Below are 19,432 nucleotides of genomic sequence, written 5' to 3'. Positions count from 1 at the left end.
GACCTTTTTCACTGGAGCACAGGAGGTTGAGGGGTGACCTTCTATGGGGTTATAAAATTCATGAGGCACATAGATAAAGGTGAATAGCAAAGGTCTTTTCCTCAGGGAGAGGGAGTTCAAAACTAGGGGCCATATTTTTAAGATGAGAGGAAAAGGAGTTAAAAGGAACCTGAGGGGCAGTTTTTTCAGACGGAGAGTGGTTTGTCTGTGGAATGAACTGACACAGGAGGTGGTCGATGTTACAACATTTAAAAAGACAATAGTAAAGGTTTAGAGTAATATGGGCCAAACACAAGCATGTGGGACTAGTTTAGTTTGAGAAACTTGGTCAGCATGGACCCATTGGACCAAAGGGTCTGTTTCCGTGCTGAATGACTCCAGGTCTCTAAGTGCATTGCTTGCTTTTTAATCTTTATCTCAGTGTATTATCTTCCTCAGCAGAGTGTCTGGCACTCCACCTACCTATAACAGCCAGGCTGATCTGATGCTGCACATTCCCATTTCGATCCTTCACCACCAGTGTGTAATGGCCAGCATCACTCATTTGCACATCCTTTATCACCAGTTTGGTCCCAGTGTCTGTCGTGTCCACTGAAGTTCGAGAGCTATTCAAGATCTGAAATAAATGGACGAGAGGAACAGATGGTGAAACAGTCCAGTTAAAAACGTAAATAACAAAAGTAACACAACCTAAAAGAGCATTTCAACAATACACACACATCTTCAACAAAAGAGCCAAAGGGTATGAATAAATGTCTGGTGATAAACCTTGGAACACATCTAACGAGACAGTGGCTCAGTGATTAGCACTATTGCCTCACAGCACCAGGGACCCGGGTTCAATTCCAGCCACGGATGACTGTCAGTGTGGAGGTTGCATATTCTGTCAGTGTTTGTGTGGGTTTCCTCCAGGTGCTCTGGTTTCCACCCCCAGTCCAAAGCTGTGCAGGTTAGGGGAACTGGCCATACTAAATTGCTCAAAGTGTCCAAGGATGTGCAGGCTAGGTGGATTAGCCATGGGAAATGCAGAGTTACGGGGATAGGGGAGGGGTTGGGTGAGTGGGATACTTTTTGAGGAGTCTGTGTGGACTCAATGGACTACTTCCACACTGTAGGGATTCTAATTCAATGTTGCGCAGGTACTTAGAACTTTAAAATGTCATCAAATGGTGCAGAAAATAATCAAGAAAGCTAATGGAATACTGCCCTTTATATCCAGAGGACGGGAGTATAAGATGCATAAGTTATGCTGCAGTTATACAAAACCCTGGTTTGATCCTACTTGGAATACTCAGAGGAGATCTGGGCACCACACCTTAGGAAGGATACATTGGCCTTGGAGGGAGTTCAACATAATTTACACAAAAGTCAACTGCATTTTCGGGATTAAATTATAAAGAGGGATTATACAACACGGGGGTAGCACGGTGGCTCAGTGATTAGCACTGCTGCCTCACAGCACCAGGGTCCCAGGTTCGATTCCAGTCTCAGGCGACTGTCTGTGTGGAGTTTGCACATTCTCCCTGTGTCTGCGTGGGTTTCCTCTGGGTGCTCCAGTTTCCTCCCACAGTCCAAAGATGTGCTGGTTAGGTGAATTGTCCATGCTCAATTGCCCATAGTGTTATGTGCATGAGTCAGAGGGAAATGGGTCTGCGTGGGTTACTCTTCGGAGGGTCGGTGTGGACTTGTTGGGCCGAAGGGCCTGTTTCCACACTGTAGGGAATCTAATCTAAATCAAACACCAGCATGTTATAATCTAGAATTTAGAAGGTTGGGAAGTGATCTGATAGAAGTCTTCAAAGATATTAACAGGAAAAGACAGGGTAAATAAACTTTGGGTATTCTAGAACCAGGAGAATTAGGGCCAGACTATTTGTGAGTGATGTTCTGAAGCACTTCTGCGCACAAAAACTGGTAGATGTTTGAAATTCTCTTCCACAAACTGCTGTCAATGCTGAGTCAGTTATTAATTTTAAATCTGAGATAGATTATGACCTTTTGCGTAACAAATAATTAAGGATACAGGCCAAAGGCAGGTATGTGGAGTGAGGCCACAGATTCAAGATCTGAAGATTGTGGAACAGGTTAGAGAGGCTGAATGGCCTACTCCAGCTCCAAAGAGATTGGGCTCCAGGAAAAATTCCTTGTTGGAGTTTGCATACCCCACCATCAACACCCATGCAGATCTTTAACTGAAGCAGAAATAGGTGAAGCAGGAGTTAAATCTTACCAAAATTGTAGAAAGAAGAACAAACAGCAGATGAGGAATTCTATAGTTGTTAGTCCATAGAGAAGGAATGATTTGAAGAGCAAAGGAGTGTGGTGCTGAAGAAAGACAATATACTTTTTTTAAAAATCCCTTTCATGAGCAAGAGAGCAGTCTAAGTCAGCACTGATACCATCATTCCAAAAATAGCAGCAGTTGAGAGAAAACTGTATAAGAATGTGAATCACAGAATTATTATAATGCAGGAGGCTACCAGCTCTCTCAGCATTTTATCTTGCTATAAATCTTGTGTCTTCTCCCTGTGACATGGAGAATTGTTTGAATATAAACAATGTGTGTTTGTGCATGTCAGAGAGCGTGTGTACAGGTGCGGGTGTGTGCATGTCAAAGAGAGTGAGAGAGAAAGAGAGAGAGATAAATGCAAACTTGATATTTTGTGCTTCTCAATCCAGCGGGAACATGAAGTTGATTGCTAAACATCGATTGTTGAATTGATTGGCAGCGATAATCTACAGCTAACTGGAGTCAAGAGTGATTGCAGGAATAAGCAGCAGTTGGCACAGATTCCACAATAAAGTAAATTCTATATGATTCAAGGAAAAAGAAGGTTTGAGCAGCTAAATGCAGTTTTCTTCCTCTACATTCTACAATAAGTACTAGACTGCATGCTGATGTAAGCAGTACCACAAGGATCTAATTTTTAATACCTGATCATTCTGTTTCAGCCATATAGCAGCAATGGGTGGAGTTCCTACAATCCCAACGTACAGCTCTGCCTCTTGTCCTGCCTTTGCCTCCAAGTACATCTGGGGATCCACTAACTCAGGTGGCTCTGCTGTAATGTAAAGACAAAGGATGATCAAACTCCCTCAAACGGTTTCAGTTAACAGATCAAACAAAGAAGACACTCGCTCACAAGATGCATAATAAAATCGGTTAAGTCTCTGCTTATAAGACAGCCCTTTCTTGCATCTCCTCTAAATCAAGCATGACCTCATTCTACGTAAGGATACCAAAATAGTACTCTACATCTGATTCCATTAAAGCCTGTGCACTTGTACAGGAGGTCAGTTTGGCTCAGTTGGCTAGACAGCTGGTTTGCGATGCAGAGTAACACCAAAAGTATGGGTTCAATTCCCGTACCAGCTGAGGCTACCTTGAAGGACTCTTCTTCTCAACCTCTCCCCTTGCCTGAGGTGTGGTGACCCTCAGATTAAACCACCACCAATCATTTCTCTGAGAGCACAGCCCTATGATCTGGTAAAACTGTGGCAATTTTACCTTCTTTTATCTATAATTGAAGCAAGATTCCCTATTGCATTCAAACACTTGCAACACCAAACTTTTATTACACTTTAACTTTATGCAAAAGACCTCATGGATTTCTTCAAATCCCAATAGTTACTAGCATCTCGCTTTCTAAAAAGGTAATCTTCCTTTCTATTCTTCCTATGACTTTCAGACTTCCTACTTATTATGCTCCATCCTTTAACAGGCATTTATCCTTTAGCCTCTACATTCTCCCCACAGTTTGGTTTCCCATTTTCTTTTTTAAAAGGTCTTTGTAAATATGGAAACATTGTATGCAGCCTCCTCATCTGGGTCACTGACAGGAATTACAAATAACTGAGATCGATCCTTGCAAAATAAAAACCAAAAGAACTGCAGATGCTGGAAATCAGAACCAAAAAATCTCAAAAATTGCTGGAAAAGCTTAGCAGGAGTGGTAGTATCAGTGGAGAGAAATCAGAGTTAAAGTTCCGAGTTAAAATTCTGAGTTGATGGTGGGGTATGAAAATTCCAACAAGGAATTCTTACTGGAGCCTAAACTCATTGGAGCTGGAGAAGGCCATTCAGCCTCTCTAATCTGTTCCACAATCGATAGTCTGTGGCCTAACTCCACATACCTGCTTTCGGCCTATATCCTCCCTTCTTCAGAACTCTCTTCATTTCTGTCTAAGATCTGAAGGAGGTCAGAGGATCTGAAATGTTGACTCTGATTTCTCTCCACAGATGCTACAAGTCTCATGTGAAGTGTCGAATTCATTCATTCATTCTGCAGAAACCCCTTGAGCAAATTTCAAAGCTCACTGTGAAGCTCTCTCTTTGAGAGAAACTGCAGCCAGCAGAGCGTTCCAAACTTCAACATGCATCAGCACAAAGACAGAAAAATCACCTGGTTTAGAAGACAGCTTCTTCCTTGAAGGGGATGAATCTGAAAGAGGAATAAAATAAAAATAAATTATGAAGAAGACTGAAGAGGTGAATGAGAAGAACACACCAATGAAGATCAGCAAAGTGAGGTTGAAGTAGTTAGTGAATGACCAAAAATAAAATGATTTAAATCCAAAACATCGGATATACTTTTGCAGTAATTGCAGAGACATAACCACAGTTTCAGGGTTTAAGCAGTTTTTGGATAAATACACTTTGAATTGTTAACCGTACATTTCATAGTTTCCCCCAACCACATCTAATTATCTGTTGTTTATTTTTTAAACTTAACATCTTACATAACTCATTGAGGTTCACTCCCTTGCCCCCCCCCCCCCGCGCCCCCCCCCCCCCCCCACCCCACCTCTAAAAAGATAGAAGCGTTCCAATTATTCACTTCTTTCCTCAAAGTCAGTCTGTTAGGACTAAACTTGTGACCTTTGCTTCTACTATATTGAGGGCCTGCATCTTTCGCCCTTGCCTGGGAAACCAGGGCTCAAACTTTATCGAGCTGCATCATAGCCTGAGCAATGTACAGCCTGAGTATCCCCAGGTTCCAGATTTGGAAAGGTAGCTTGGGATCACCTTCAATTGGTGGAATCCTGCCCCAAGATAATTGAACATGGTCAATGTGCAGTCCATCAGCTTTTTCCACTAACTGGTACAACACACCCCCTGTCAAATAATAATATTGAATACCAATTTCCTCAGCATTGTGTTGATAAGACAGACCAATATCTGTAAATGTTGTGCCAATATGTATACACGAGGAGCACAAGGTAAACCAGCTATGATCTGCTGAGAGAGGAGTCTTGATGATGAAAAAAATTATTTATAAAACTTAAAAGAATCTGAAGTGAGTCTGAGAGACTTCCATTGCTGGGGCTGTGATTCCCATCTCAAAGGGTGTGATACTGAAATGGGGGCAGGGCAGGGCCAGGTAACCAAAACCCACTAAGGATGAACACTGGACTTGGGAAACACAGCAGGTCAAGGGATTGTAGATTCTTCTCTTGCGAGTTGTTTTCCTCAGCTGTAAAGAACATAAGAACTAGGAGCAGGTGGAGACCATTCAGCCCCTCAAGACTGCTCCGTCATTTTATACGATCATGGCCGATCTCATCTCAGTCCCAACTCCACTTTCCAGCCTGCTTGCCTTAACCCTTCAAAACATTAAGTCTGCCTATCACCTCCTTAAATTTACTCGATGTCCCAGCACTCTGGGGCAGTGAACTGCACATATTCATGATCCTTTGAGACAAATAATGTCCCCTCATCTCAGTTTTAAATTAAAGGGGTAATTGCCTTCAGTTGCAAGTCGTCAATGCTTCCATTTTCCAGATGTATCCGATCAACCTACATGTCACAGTGCTTTGTCATCATTCATGGTCCAGAGCAATAGTAACACCACCTTCTTGCTGGATTCAACCTTTCTTCCTTTCCTGTGAATGGACCACACCAACACATGCCCTCCCTCCAACACACCAAATTAAAGCATCTCATCATCTGCATTAGGGGTCAAATTCTCCTGTCACTGTCAAGGCTTAGACCCTCCCCACACTCCCCCATCAGCTTTTTTACCTGTCCAGTTGCCTCCTCCAGAGATTTCTCTCTATTACTGGTTTTCCTGTCTGACACAGGTTGCTTTTTGAGTACTGTTTTCGGAGTACTCATGAGTTGACTGCTAAAAACCATGTTTCCGGTCTGATCTATTTGTACCTTCAGTTCAAAGAAAGGTTGACACTGGAACCTTAAACTGTCTTTCAGTCTGGGATTACTTGCTGTATTCCCATTAAACTGGATAGAACTTCTTGTACAGGCTGAGCACATGCTGCCCCCTTCACATTAACACCCACTGCCAACGTGCAAAAACAATCAAAAGGCTATCCATCACTAAAGGAAAACTACAGAGAATGTGTCTTACTTTCTGTGGATTTTCAATATCGATCAGTTTTTGTCTAGAGTGTAACACATCGACTAATATATTGGAGTCAGGAACTGAGTGAAGAGAATAACCACAAGCCAAACATTCTCACTTCTACAGATACTGATACCAGTAAAAAATAAACTTCTGATCTTACTAGAAAACCCATTGACACTTTTAAAGGATTATATTAAGGACTTTATTGAAAGGAGTGGATGGCTCAGTGGTTAGCACTGCTGCGTCACAACACCAGGGATCTGGGTTTGATTCCAGCCGTCGGTGATAATCTGTGTGGAGTTTGCACATTCTCCCCATGTCTGCATGGGTTTCCCTTCAGTGCTCCTGTTTCCTCCCACAGCCCAAAGAGGTGTGGGCTAGCCATTGGAAAATGTAGGGTTACAGGGAGAGGGTAAGAGAGTAGGTCTGGGTGGGATGGTCTTCAGGGGGTCAGTATGTAATCAATGTGCCAAGTGGCCTGGTTCCACACTGCATGGATTCGATTTTTTGATCGCTCCCCAGTTTTCAATGCTATAATATTCACAATCAGCAATTTGATAAAGCAAATGCATGCTGAAAATGTGTTGCTGGTTAAAGCACAGCAGGTCAGGCAGCATCCAAGGAACAGGAAATTCGACGTTTCGGGCCAGAGCCCTTCATCAGGAATGCATGGTCCATCATAACCTGTAAACCCAACCTGCATGGCAACCCATTTTCGTGATATTTTATCCAGTCTGCACAGAACTAATGATATCTGTGTAATAATGCTATGTAACAAAAAAAACTTCAAACACAGCCATTCATAACTGTCCTTTTAAAAAGCCTGCTGTTACGACATCCCTGTAAATGCCACGTAAACAAAATACATGACTGCATCAGCTTGTAAACTAGTTTAACATTCCAGAATAAATATTTTCCTGCACAATCAAGATAATCAATTCTCTGAATTATGAAAAGGATTCGACAGGAACAAAGAGGATATTTTGTGTCACCTGGATAATGCTAGGGTATTGCAGTCACCACCTGACGTGTACTGAGGAAAACATTCTCATGGCACATCGGAAACGCTTGGTTATGTATTCAAACAGCCGCAGTTTACAGGGCGATGGGCCAACTAGAAAGTGTGACTGAGCTGGGCAGCCTTTGTTTTGGCTGGCATGGACACAACAGCGCCTTTCAACACTGATTTTATGCACCCACTTGATAAGGAAATCCACAGTTTATCAACAGAATTTAGTCAGCACATTAAATGGTGCGCTGCTCCAAGGACGTAAATGTGCAATATGAAGACAACAACATGCATTCTAATAAATGTGCATTTCTCATTTTGGAATGGCCACCAACATGTTGTGTACTGTTGCAGGAGGAGTGCAGGAAAGGTGAATGGCAAGTATCCTTTTCCCCAGGATGGGAAATTTTAAGAATAGGGGGCATAGTTTTAAGGTGAGAGGAGAAAAAGATTTAAAAAGAACATGAGAGGCATCCTTTTCTTTTGCACACACAGTGGTTCATGTGTAGAATGAACTTCCAGAGGAAGTGGTGGAAGCAGGCACAGTTACAACATTTAAAAGGTTTGGAGGGATATGGGCCAAATGCAGGCAGGTGGGGCTAGGTTAGTTTGGGATTATGATCAGTGTGGACTGATTGGACCTGTTCCCATGTCTGTATGACTCTATGAGACTTTCATTGGCAATGCATAACGATAATGTTGCTCTCTATGGTTTAGCAACCACTCTGCCTCACCTGAAGATTGATCACAGGAGAAGTACACTGGCATTCTTGGAACCATAACCCGAAAGTAAGGCAGTGTGGGCAGGAAGAATTGACCATAAAAATGGAAAAGAAGGAGTTAAGAATAAAGGGAGAAGCTGGAGGGAGGTGCATTTGACAAGCTGTAGGTGCACCAAGCAGAATAGACATCTCCTCACATCGTTATTACGACAAACTCCACTAAAATATATCCATTTTATTCAAATCCTTGACATTACCTTTAGGAAGACTTCTGTCTTTTGTACTGTGCCTCTCTTCTTGGATACTGACAACATTGAGGGTTGAATATTGCACCATTTCAGCCTTTGCTCCAGCACCATGACGATTTTCTTCAGGTACAGTCTGACTGTCAGCGATTCCACTATCACAGTTAGTGTTTCTCATTTGTTTAGGCAAAGGATTGAGTCGCTGAAGGGTTTCAAAGTCTATTAAACAGAGCAGATGCTTTAATATTCATCTTGTACTGTTCTAATGCATAACCTTCAACAAAATTAATTAAATCAGGCCATCAACATCTAAAGACTGCTATGCCACTGCTTTGTGAACCATTCCTTCACTGGCATTATTGGATGTTTTGTTTTCATCTTACCTTGTAGATTAATGAATCAGTTATTCATGTGAGAACGTCACATGCCAAAGATTAAAAGATTAGTGAGTTTATTTTGCTCCCATAAGTGCAACAGCAAATGCTGCATAAAACAGAAATCAGAGCTGAGCTATATCCAAAAGGAACAAGCACAGAACCATAGAATATCTACGGTGCGGAAGCAGGCCATTCTGCCCCTTGAATCCACACTGACCCTCCAAAGAGCATCCCAACCAAACCAGATTCCCTACCCTAAACCTGTAACCTTGCATTTCCCACTGCTAATCCACCTAGCCTACACATCCCTGGACATTACGGCAAATTTAGCATAGCCAATCAACCTAACCAGCACATTTTCAATCAACCTAACCAGCACATTTTCACTGTTGGAGGAATTGAATTAAGTTAGCTTTATTGTCACGTGTACTCAAATGAGTAGGAATGTTTCAGCAATGGCTAAGAGGAGGGAAGCACATACATAAACAGAAAGAAGAATAAAAATCCAACATGTCATGTGAATATTACAGCAAAAGTCAATGTCTCAGTACAAATAAACTTTCAATTCACAGCTGTAGCAAAATGAGGTTAGGGTTGTACCTCCCAGCTGTCCTGCTAGTTATGGAGAAGGTCACAATCTTATCAAATTTTTGACAGGCTTCCCTGGCCCTTACTCCCAACTTACCATCCACCACCCTAAGTCTGTTGAAGTATTATAATCCCATAGTTTATAATACAGCGACAAATCTTCTTGTGTGAATTTTCTGTCGCAGGGGGTGACTTTTGAAAACAGACATGAAGCAGGACAGGGAAGGTGACCTGGAATCTTTTGTTAACACTGGTTCTACGCTGTGATGGGAACAGCAAACTAACTGGAGAAATCAGAGCATGACTCATAGGAAAACAGAGTCATAGAGATGTACAGCACGAAACAGACAATTTGGTCCAATTTGTCCATGTCAACCAGATATCCTAAATTAATCTAGCTCCATTTGCCAGCATTTAGCCCATATCTGTTTAGAAATTTTTCTATTCATATATCCATCCAGATGCCTTTGAAATATTATAATTGCACCAGCCTTCACCATTTCTTCTGGCAGCTCATCCCATATAAGTAGCACCCTCTGCTTGAAAAAGTTGCCCGTTTAGGTGTCTTTTATATTTTTCCACTCTCATCTTAAACCTATGCCCTCTAGTTTTGGACTCTTACCTTGGGGAAAAGACTTCACCTATTCACTCTATCCATGCCCTTCATGATTTTATAAACCTGTACAAAAGTAACCCCTCAGCCTCAGACTCCAGGGAAAACAACTCCAGCCTATTCAACATCTCCCTATAGCTGAAACCCTCCAACCCTGGCAACGTCCTTGTGAATCTTTTCTGAATCCTTCCAAGTTTAACAACATCCTTTCTATAACAGGGATACCAGAAATGTACACAATATTCCAAAAGTGGCTTCACCAATGTCCTGTACAGCCACAACATGACCGCCCAACTCCGATGATGAGATTGGATTTGGGCAACCACATGCTAATGATGTTGTGGAACTTGAAAGGGTTCAGAAAAGATTTACAAGAATGTTGCCAGGATTGGAGGATTTGAGGTACAGCGAGAGGCTTAAAAGGCTGGGGCTGTTTTCCCTGGAGTGTCGGAGGATGAGGGGTGACTTTATACAGGTTTACAAAATCATGAGGGGCATAGATAGATAAATAGACAAAATCTTTTTCTGGGGTGGGGGAGGCCAGAACTAGAGGGCATGGGTTTAGAGGAAAGACATAAAAGAGACCTAAGGGACAACTTTTTCACGCAGAGGGTGGTACGTGTATGGAAATAGCTGACAGAGGAAATGGTGGAGGATGGTACAATTGCAACATTTAAAAGGCATCTGGATGGGTCTATGAATAGGAAGGGTTGGAGGGATATGAGCCAGATGCTGGCAAGTGGAACTGGATTGCATTGGGATATCTGGTTGGCATAGACTAGTTGGACCAAAGGGTCTGTTTCCGTGCTGTACATCTCTATGAACCTACAGCTTAAGAAGAATAGAAAAAGACTTGAAGGTGGGAATGGAGGCTGCAGCCAGATCAGGTACCACTGCAGTAAACTGCAAAAACAGGCTTGCAGAGGCAAGGGCGCTACTTCTGCTGCCAAGACCTGCGTACCCAAGAGGCATAAGGAATTTTGAGGATGAGATAAAAGGATAGGAGTCAGCTATGGAGAAAAAAGAAACTGATAGAAATTTCAAAGATTGGCACCATCATGGCGGGTGACAAATCATGAGGAAGGACACAGCAGGAGACAAACAGCAAAAAGCCAGATTCAGAACAAAAGGTGAATACAGGAGATTATGAATTATTAGAAGAGCGCTAGGAAACAGCAAAATCATGAAAGGGTCTATACATAATGAGAATTGATTGTTTGACCCAGTGTAGGTTAGGGAGAGCAAGTGCAATGGGTGTCCATGGTTTGACATACCCATGAAAGCTCACAGAGTGAAAGCTGGGCGGAGATTGAGAGGATGGAGGACAAGAGAGGAGCCAGCTGAACATTGCAATGTTGGAGTCTAGAGATGATAAAGGTGTAAATATAGGTTTCCACATGAGATGCAGGAACAAAAGGCAAGAGAGGTCAGAGGTGGAAGTAATGTTGTCCTCCGGAAGGAAATAATATGGGGATCAACCAGAACATAGGAGGTTGAAAACAGCATCCATTAAAGACAATTCTAATAATTGCTTGGAAAGTAGAAATGTTGTCCTGGTCTTTTCGTATATTATTTTCAGTGATCTGAATCAAGAAAAAATTAATTTGAGTCTTAAGCAAATAAACAGTGGTCAGAATTCTTTTCAGGTTGCATATGTAATCATCAACACTACTTTATGGCCTACAAAGAGTCTACAATATTTATTTAGTGTCAATCACTGTACACACAATAGGACTTTGAATGGTCCTCACTCACCTCGGACTGTCACTATAGCACTGCTGGATGTTCTTCCTGCAACATTCTCTGCAACACATCCATATATTCCAGAATCCTCTGGCAAACAGTCCTCAACCACCCACTGGGCGACACCATTGCTGAAAGAAGATCTGCCAAACTTTACTGTTTTACCTGAAGCCAGATGGGAATAAGCATCGACATCAGTGAATAGACTGACTAACAAATAATCTTTTTGCTGCTCCTCGGATGCTGCCTGAATTCCAGCACCACTAATCCAAAATCTGGTTTCCAGCATCTGCAGTCATTGTTTTTACCTAACAATGAATTTTGCACACTCCACTGAAGTTACAGTAAGAAATGACATTACTTCACTGTGCATGTTCAAGCCTTACAGCGTCACTTCCCAAATTGTGGGTCATGACCTCAGTTAGGGCTGCAATCTCCCAGTGGGGTTGGAAAAGAAAAGCAATGAGACTCATCAATATTTCAGGTCGCAAACCCTGGGTAAGAAGTGGATCCTGTCCACCCTGCTCAAGCAAGGGGCAGTAGGAGATGGTCCTCACCTAGTCCTCTTACTGGCTAATATCAAGCCTTTAGCTGAAATTTCAAAATACACATAAAATATTCAGGTTTTTAACAAGGCAAACTGAAGTGCACATTTTGCATAACTTTGTGCTGTGTTAAAAGTTAACGTATAATGCACAAATGTCAAGAATCATAAATCGAACAATATCAAGCTGCTTTAGATTAGATTACTTACAGTGTGGAAACAGGCCCTTCAGCCCAACAGGTCCACACCGACCCGCCAAAGCGCAACCCACCCATACCCCTACATTTACCCCTTACCTAACACTACGGGTAATTTTAGCATGGCCAATTCACCTGACCTGCACATTTTTGGACTGTGGGAGGAAACCGGAGCACCCGGAGGAAACCCACGCAGACACGGGGAGAACGTGCAAACTCCACACAGACAGTTGCCTGAGGCGGGAATTGAACCCGGGTCTCTGGCACTGTGAGGCAGCAGTGCTAACCACTGTGCCACCATGCGACCCACAAATGATGTGTCATTTTTGTTGGCATCTGGAATCACATTATTCTGTGTTAAAATTGCTTGGAAACCACTGGTTTAATGGGGTTTTCTTTAAAGAATTTGTTCATTTTTTCCCCATTTCAGTGGGATGGTGTTTAAAAAAAAGTGTAACAACTGGGGTCACAGAGCCATAGAGCACAGAAACAGATGCTTCAGTCCAAACACTCCATGCCAAACATAAACCCCAAATAAAACGAGTCCTGCTTGCCTATTCCTAGCCCACATCCCTCCAAACCCTTTCTCATTTGTGTATTTAACCAAATATCTTTTTAAACATAGTGACCGTGCCTGCGTAAACATCCAACCTGCCTCTTCTTTCAATTATTAAAGTATTGTCTCCAAGAACTTTGGGCTTTTGTGGCACACTCCTTTGAGACAGGAAACCAGTTACAATTCCCATCTGCTGCACAGATTAGATTAGATTAGATTCCCTACAGTGTGGAAACAGGCCCTTCAGCCCAAACAAGTCCACACCAACCCTCCGAAGAGCAACCCACCCACAGACCCACTCCCCTATACTTACCCCTGACCAATGCACCTATCGCTATGGGCAATTTCGCATGGTTAATTCACCTAACCTGCACATTTTTGGACTGTGGGAGGAAACCGGAGCAAACCCACGCAGACACGGGGAGAATGTGCAAACTCCACACAGACAGTTGCCCGAGGTGGGAATTGACCCCGGGTCCATGGCGCTGTGAGGCAGCAGTGCTGAGCACTGAGCCACTATGCCGCCCAATGTGTAAAAACAAGTGAACAAGGTGATAAAAAATATCAATTGTTTACTATTTTTGATCCATACTATTGGGCACTGATCACCCCGATGCAGAGAGAGGCTTCATTTTGCGTTGTGTTCAACAGCGTTATTGGTCACATGGTTATCATCAAAAACTCGGTTAAACTTTGAGAATTCTGCAGAAATTGAAGCTTTTCATGATTAAACTGCTTCTTTTGCGTGCACTGTTTTCTTTTTGAGAATAAATCAGACATGAAGTATATTACATTACCCATGGGGGGGGAGGGGCCCTGCTCCCAATCTTCCTGGGATTGTATTCATTGGAGTTTAGAAGATTGAGGGGAGATCTAATAGAAACTTACAAGATCATACATGGCTCGGAAAGGGTGGACGCTAGGAAATTGTTTCTGTTAGGCAAGGAGACTAGGACCCGTGGACGCAGCCTTAGAATTAGAGGGGGTCAATTCAGAACAGAAATGCGGAGACATTTCTTCAGCCAGAGGGTGGTAGGCCTGTGGAATTCATTGCTGCAGAGTGCAGTGGAGGCCGGGATGCTAAATGTCTTCAAGGCAGAGATTGATAAATTCTTGATGTCACAAGGAATTAAGGGCTACGGGGAGAATGTGGGTAAGTGGACTTGAAATGCCCATCAGCCATGATTGAATGGCGGAGTGGACTCGATGGGCTGAATGGCCTTACTTCCACTCCTACGTCTTATGGTCTTATGGAAATCCTTTTAGCTTGGTCACTCTGCTGAAAGTTAGCCACCAACATGCAGGCTTGAAGAAAAATCATCAGAATGTATCCTCACCATTCAGGAACCATGTGACAGTGATTGGAGGAGTTCCAGTAATTTTCGCCTGCAGCGTGATGGTGCTGCTTTCATCCACAGTGACATCTGTCAGGGGTTGTATGAATACAGGACACTCTACGTACACAAGAGGCAAACAAGTCAGTCAAAAAATACAATAATGCATTAAACCTTACAGTAACTGCTCTGTGACCTTTTCTGTAGCAAAGTTCAGTGTGAATTATGGACTATATGATAACAGTCAAAAGTAAATTCAGACCCACTTCAGTCACCCATAACCACTTCCCAGACATGACTTTCATCCCATACAGATTTAAGCATTTCTCAACACTGTTTACTAACCCATTGGTCCATCTGGAATCTCCAGTGAAGGTATTCTGTTATCACGAATCTATATAAGGCTTTTCATGGAAAGAAATGTGTCAACAAATTTTAGGTGTGTGATAAAGCAAAAACATTGACACCAAGCCCTTTGGTGTTGGGGCAGATGTAGGTTACAGGTTTATTTGATTCATTTATGGGACATTGACATGGCTGACTAGCTGGCAATTATTTCCTGTTCCTAGTTGCCCTTGAACAGTTGCTGGTGAGCTACTGCCTTGAATCGCTGCAGTCCAGCTGCTTTGGGTTGACCCACAATGCCATTAGGAAGGAAATTCCAGGATTTTGACCTAGTGACAGTGAAGGAACAGCAATATATTTCCAAGTCAGGATGGTGAGTGGCTTGGAGGGGAACTTCAAGGTGGCAGTGTTCCCATGTCTCTGCTGCTTTTGGAAGTTTGCAAGGTGCTGTTTAAGGATCTTTGGTGAAATTCTGCAGTGCATCCTAGAGACAGTACATACTGCGGCTACTGAGCAGTGCTGGAGGGAGTGAATGGTTCTGGATGCGATGCCAATCAAGCAGGCTGCTTTGTTCTAGATGGTATTTGGGCTTCCAGAGTGGTGTTGGAACAACACTCAGCCAGGCAAGTAGGGAGTATTCCTTGTACCTTGTAGATGAACAGGCTTTGTGCACTCTGGAGGTGTGTTACTTGCCACAATATTTCTAGCCCCTGACCTGTTCTTGTACCCGCAGAGAGTCCAGTTGGGTTTCTCGTAATAGTTTTCCAGATGTTGATAGTGGGGAAATTCAGTGACAGTAACACCATTGAATGTCAAGGGCCGATGGTTAGATTGTCTCTTATTGGTGAAGGTAATTGCCTGGCATTTGTGAGATGCGAACATTAGTGAACCAGATAGGTTTTTATGACAATTGACAATTGACAATGGTTTCATGGTCATCAGTAGATTCTTAATTCCAGCTATTTTTTATTCAATCTTGTAGTGGGATTCAAACACAGGTTCCATAACATGGAGGAATGGGGCTTAGAGAAGTGGAGAGATTTACAGAGCTTTAAGGATTTGGTAGCTAAACACATGACCACCAACGGTCCGGGTATGAAACCTTCATGCATCATTTACATAGCAGACTGTAGTTTTGCAAGAACAGTTATGATCAGATTTTTAAGTTAAAGCTCAAAAGGGTCCAAATGAAAGGGTCATTTTTGACATCTTCCTGGCCCTACTTGGCAGGAGGGGAAACAGCAATCAATTGCAGACTGAAAACCCAAGAATAATAATTGCATTTAGAATCAATGTGAAGTTGGCACTGGCTAGATGCGTTTCTGGACCTTACAATGGTTGACACTTTGCAAATGTTACTACAACTGAATTATCACAGTATGCTTGAGAATTTGACTCCCATGAGCCTATAACGGAAAGATTCCTAAATCATTGAGAAATTGATTTGATATTTAACAAACAAACATTTATTACACAGAAACATAGTAAAACATCTGGCGAATTTCCAAGGCAAAATGTTTATCAAAGTTGACGACTGACTTTTGGACTACAATCAATCAGATTTTGGAGGGATAGATAATCATTATCTCATTTTTATAGAGCCACCAGATCATAGCCTGTCACCAATGAGGCAAAATAATGTTTATTATCATATTTTTAATAAGTGGATAACAACTGCATAAAGACATACATTTTAATGCATAGCAGTCACTCAAGTTGTTCAAAATCAAAATTTATATATATCATATATACTGTCAGTTTTCTACCCACATGGTACAGAAAGGAATACAATTTAGCTCTAGAGCATGAATTGAACAGATATTAAAATCCATGAAAGTCACCCTCCTCACCTTCAAAGTCAAAGAACATCACCTATTCTGCTTAATGAATCATCCTTAGTCTCACATCCTTCCATAATCATTAGCTTCTGTGTTATCAAATACATGAGCTATCCCACACATTGTTCCTCACCACTTGAGTGGCTGACGCATCAAAATCCATGGCATCTCATTCACTGATTTAAGAGTTTTAAGGAGAGGATTTAAACAAGATTTTCCTTACCCAGAGGGCATCGAGTATCTGGAACACATTGTCGGAAAGAATGGAGGAGTTCGATACCGTCACAACATCCAATGTTCATCTAATTTAAATGATTACTCAAAATACCAAAATATACAAAAGCTACAGGCCAAGTGCTGGAAAATGGGTCTACAGTAGACAGGTGCTAACTTGGACATGATTCCCAGTTGTAAAAACCTCTCTTAATACAGGCTAATCTTTACCCTTCTTCTGTCGATGTTTGATGAATCATTGAAATGTGATAAACCAGTCGTCAGATTTTAATAAAAGATTGTCTAATTTTAGTTTCCTAATGCAGTAAAAAACTGCTTTTTAATGAACCTGGTATATCATCCAGGGATATAGTTTTGAACTCTACTCTAGTTTTGAATTGTGTCATTTTCTTGCTTGATACATCCTCAAAAAACAAACCATTTCCATTGATACACTTTATAACTTTGCTCTCCACCTGCTACCATGGACTTCAACAGTTTCCTCATTTCCCCTTCCCCCACCTCACCCCAGTTCCAAACTTTCAGCTTAGCACTGTCCCCATGACCTGTCCTACCTGTTTCACCAATCCACTCCACCCTCCTCTCTGACCTATCACCTTCATCCCCTCCCCCACTCACCTATTGTACTCTATGCTACCTTCTCCCCACCCCCACCCTCCTCTAGCTTATCTCTCCACCCTTCAGGCTCTCTGCCTTTATTCCTGATGAAGGGCTTTTGCCCGAAGCGTCGATTTTACTGCTCCTCGGATGCTGCCTGAACTGCTGTGGTCTTCTAGCACCACTAATGCAGAATCTGGTTTCCAGCATCTGCAGTCATTGTTTTTACCATGTGCTTGGCTACCCTCCGTTCTTGAGCACCTAACTAAGCCATTTAAGGAGTACCCTTCAATCTGTAACATTCCTCTGATATATTGATTTATGTAGCAGCTGTGCAGTGTCTTCCCTGCCCTGAAGTCTCAACAACTTTAATCTGAACTGGGCTGCGTCTCCAGAGAAGTATCTGCAACTGGATAAATCTTTCCCAGGGCTGGAACGGGTATGAAGGGCTGTATGGCCACCTCTTGTACTGTATGCCTCTACTGTCACAGCAACACCAGGTACAACAAAAAGGAAATTCTGTACAATTTCTGCAATCTCTTTCTAGCAATGTGCTGAGGTGTACCGCCTTGGGAATCCAATCAGAAACTCAGACAGTATTACAGAGAGATTCGCAGAGGGAGGCTGAAAAATGGTAACACTCCCATCTGAAGTGGATTAAAAACCCAGAAATTTCAATCAGCAGCAACAAGACCTCCACCTAAAAATGATGCGTGCTTTGGTTTCAAAGGGTATGGGTGAGGTGGAGACGTTCACCATGATATGCTTTACTGGACATTCGAAGAGCCTTACACATGTTGTTGCTAATTGAGTGTTAATTTGAACATACATAAGCATGCCTGCATGTAGGTGTACACAACCAGGAAGAGCTCAAACTGCACTGCAGATGTTCCACTTTAAATAGGTTTACCTATTCGACATTTCACTCATAAAAAAAGCCTTTATCTTAATATCCCAATGCATAAAAATATCATAGTCATGAAAGCAGTTTAGTTCTGTACAGTTAGAAAGAAACAAATAAACATTGGAGTTTGCCTTTATCCAGCAAACAAACCAAAGGCTTTTTGTACTTGTACAAGACTACATTTACATATATTTGAGACATCTGGAGGGTCCATTAACTGAATGGACCCCATTTAACTTCAGCAGAAAGCCCTTCCCCACTGCGCAGTGGTGGTGGCTGCTCCAAGTTTCAGTGTGTTCCTCAGCACATAGTCCTGGACCTTGGAATGCCTGTGACACTCAGTTGAGGTCAATTCCTTACTCTGGAAAAATCAACAGGTTGCAGGCAGACCAAAGAACGGCTTTCATTGAGTTGATGGTCCTCCGGGTGCAATCGATGTTTATCTCAGGTGTGCGCTGGGGGGATAAACTGTAGCGCACAGAGTCCCGTGTCACAGAGCTACTTGGAATGAACCTCGACAAAAACCACTGCAACTTTCTCCAGACTTCCTTTGCAAAGGCATATTCCAGCAGGGTGTGTGAGACAGTCCTTATGCTCTCGCAGTCACTTCGAGGATGTTGCATACTGCAGCCGTGCTGTGTAATCGATCAGTATGCAAATGCTAGATGCTACTTTCAAGCTATTGTTGAAACTGATTACATGTTAATGCTTTGTACCAACTAAACTCACATTGCTTGGTTTGGGTGTCACTGGTTGGGTCAGCATTTATTACCCATCCCTAATTGACCTCAAAAACATGGTGGTGAGCCACCTTCTTGAGCTGAAGTTCTTCAGACTTGCTTGGACCTGAGTGCCAGGAGTTTGACCCAGTAACAGCGACAGTCAGTGATATAGTTCCACATCCTGATGGTGTGCGGTTTGGAGGGGAATTTGCAGAGGGCCATGGTGTTCCCAAGTATCGATTGCCCTTGTTCTTCGAGATGGAGGAGGTATGGTGTTGTAAGGTGCAGCCTAAGCAGTCTTATTGAATTGCTACCATTCACCTTTCAGACAGTACACACTTGAATCAGTGGTGAAGACAATGTATTTTGGAGGTGGCAGATAGGGTGCCAATCAAATGGGTGGCTTTGTTCTGGATGGTACCAAGCTATCTGAGCATTCTTTAAGAAACAGAGCATCATCAAGCACACTGGTGACCTGTGTCTCACAGATTGTGGAAAAGCT

General features: G+C 42.5%; 1 protein-coding gene across 1 annotated transcript in view; it reads right to left on the bottom strand.

The window, feature by feature from the left end:
• LOC132830892 (myosin light chain kinase, smooth muscle-like) overlaps positions 1 to 19,432 on the bottom strand; it is an 83,753-nt gene that overhangs the window by 39,639 nt on the left and 24,682 nt on the right. The window contains exons 2-7 of the mRNA XM_060848817.1: positions 14,294 to 14,410; positions 11,672 to 11,824; positions 8,351 to 8,557; positions 4,404 to 4,442; positions 2,935 to 3,062; positions 463 to 616 (exon numbers count right to left, since the gene is read on the bottom strand). Coding sequence (XP_060704800.1) covers positions 463 to 616; positions 2,935 to 3,062; positions 4,404 to 4,442; positions 8,351 to 8,557; positions 11,672 to 11,824; positions 14,294 to 14,410 — 798 coding nt within the window. The remainder of the gene's footprint in view (positions 1 to 462; positions 617 to 2,934; positions 3,063 to 4,403; positions 4,443 to 8,350; positions 8,558 to 11,671; positions 11,825 to 14,293; positions 14,411 to 19,432) is intronic.

Source organism: Hemiscyllium ocellatum, chromosome 32 (genome assembly GCF_020745735.1).
Source record: "Hemiscyllium ocellatum isolate sHemOce1 chromosome 32, sHemOce1.pat.X.cur, whole genome shotgun sequence".
Lineage (NCBI taxonomy): Eukaryota > Metazoa > Chordata > Chondrichthyes > Orectolobiformes > Hemiscylliidae > Hemiscyllium > Hemiscyllium ocellatum.
The sequence above is the reverse complement of the archived record's forward strand: the minus strand, read 5'-3'. Positions and strand labels throughout refer to the sequence as shown.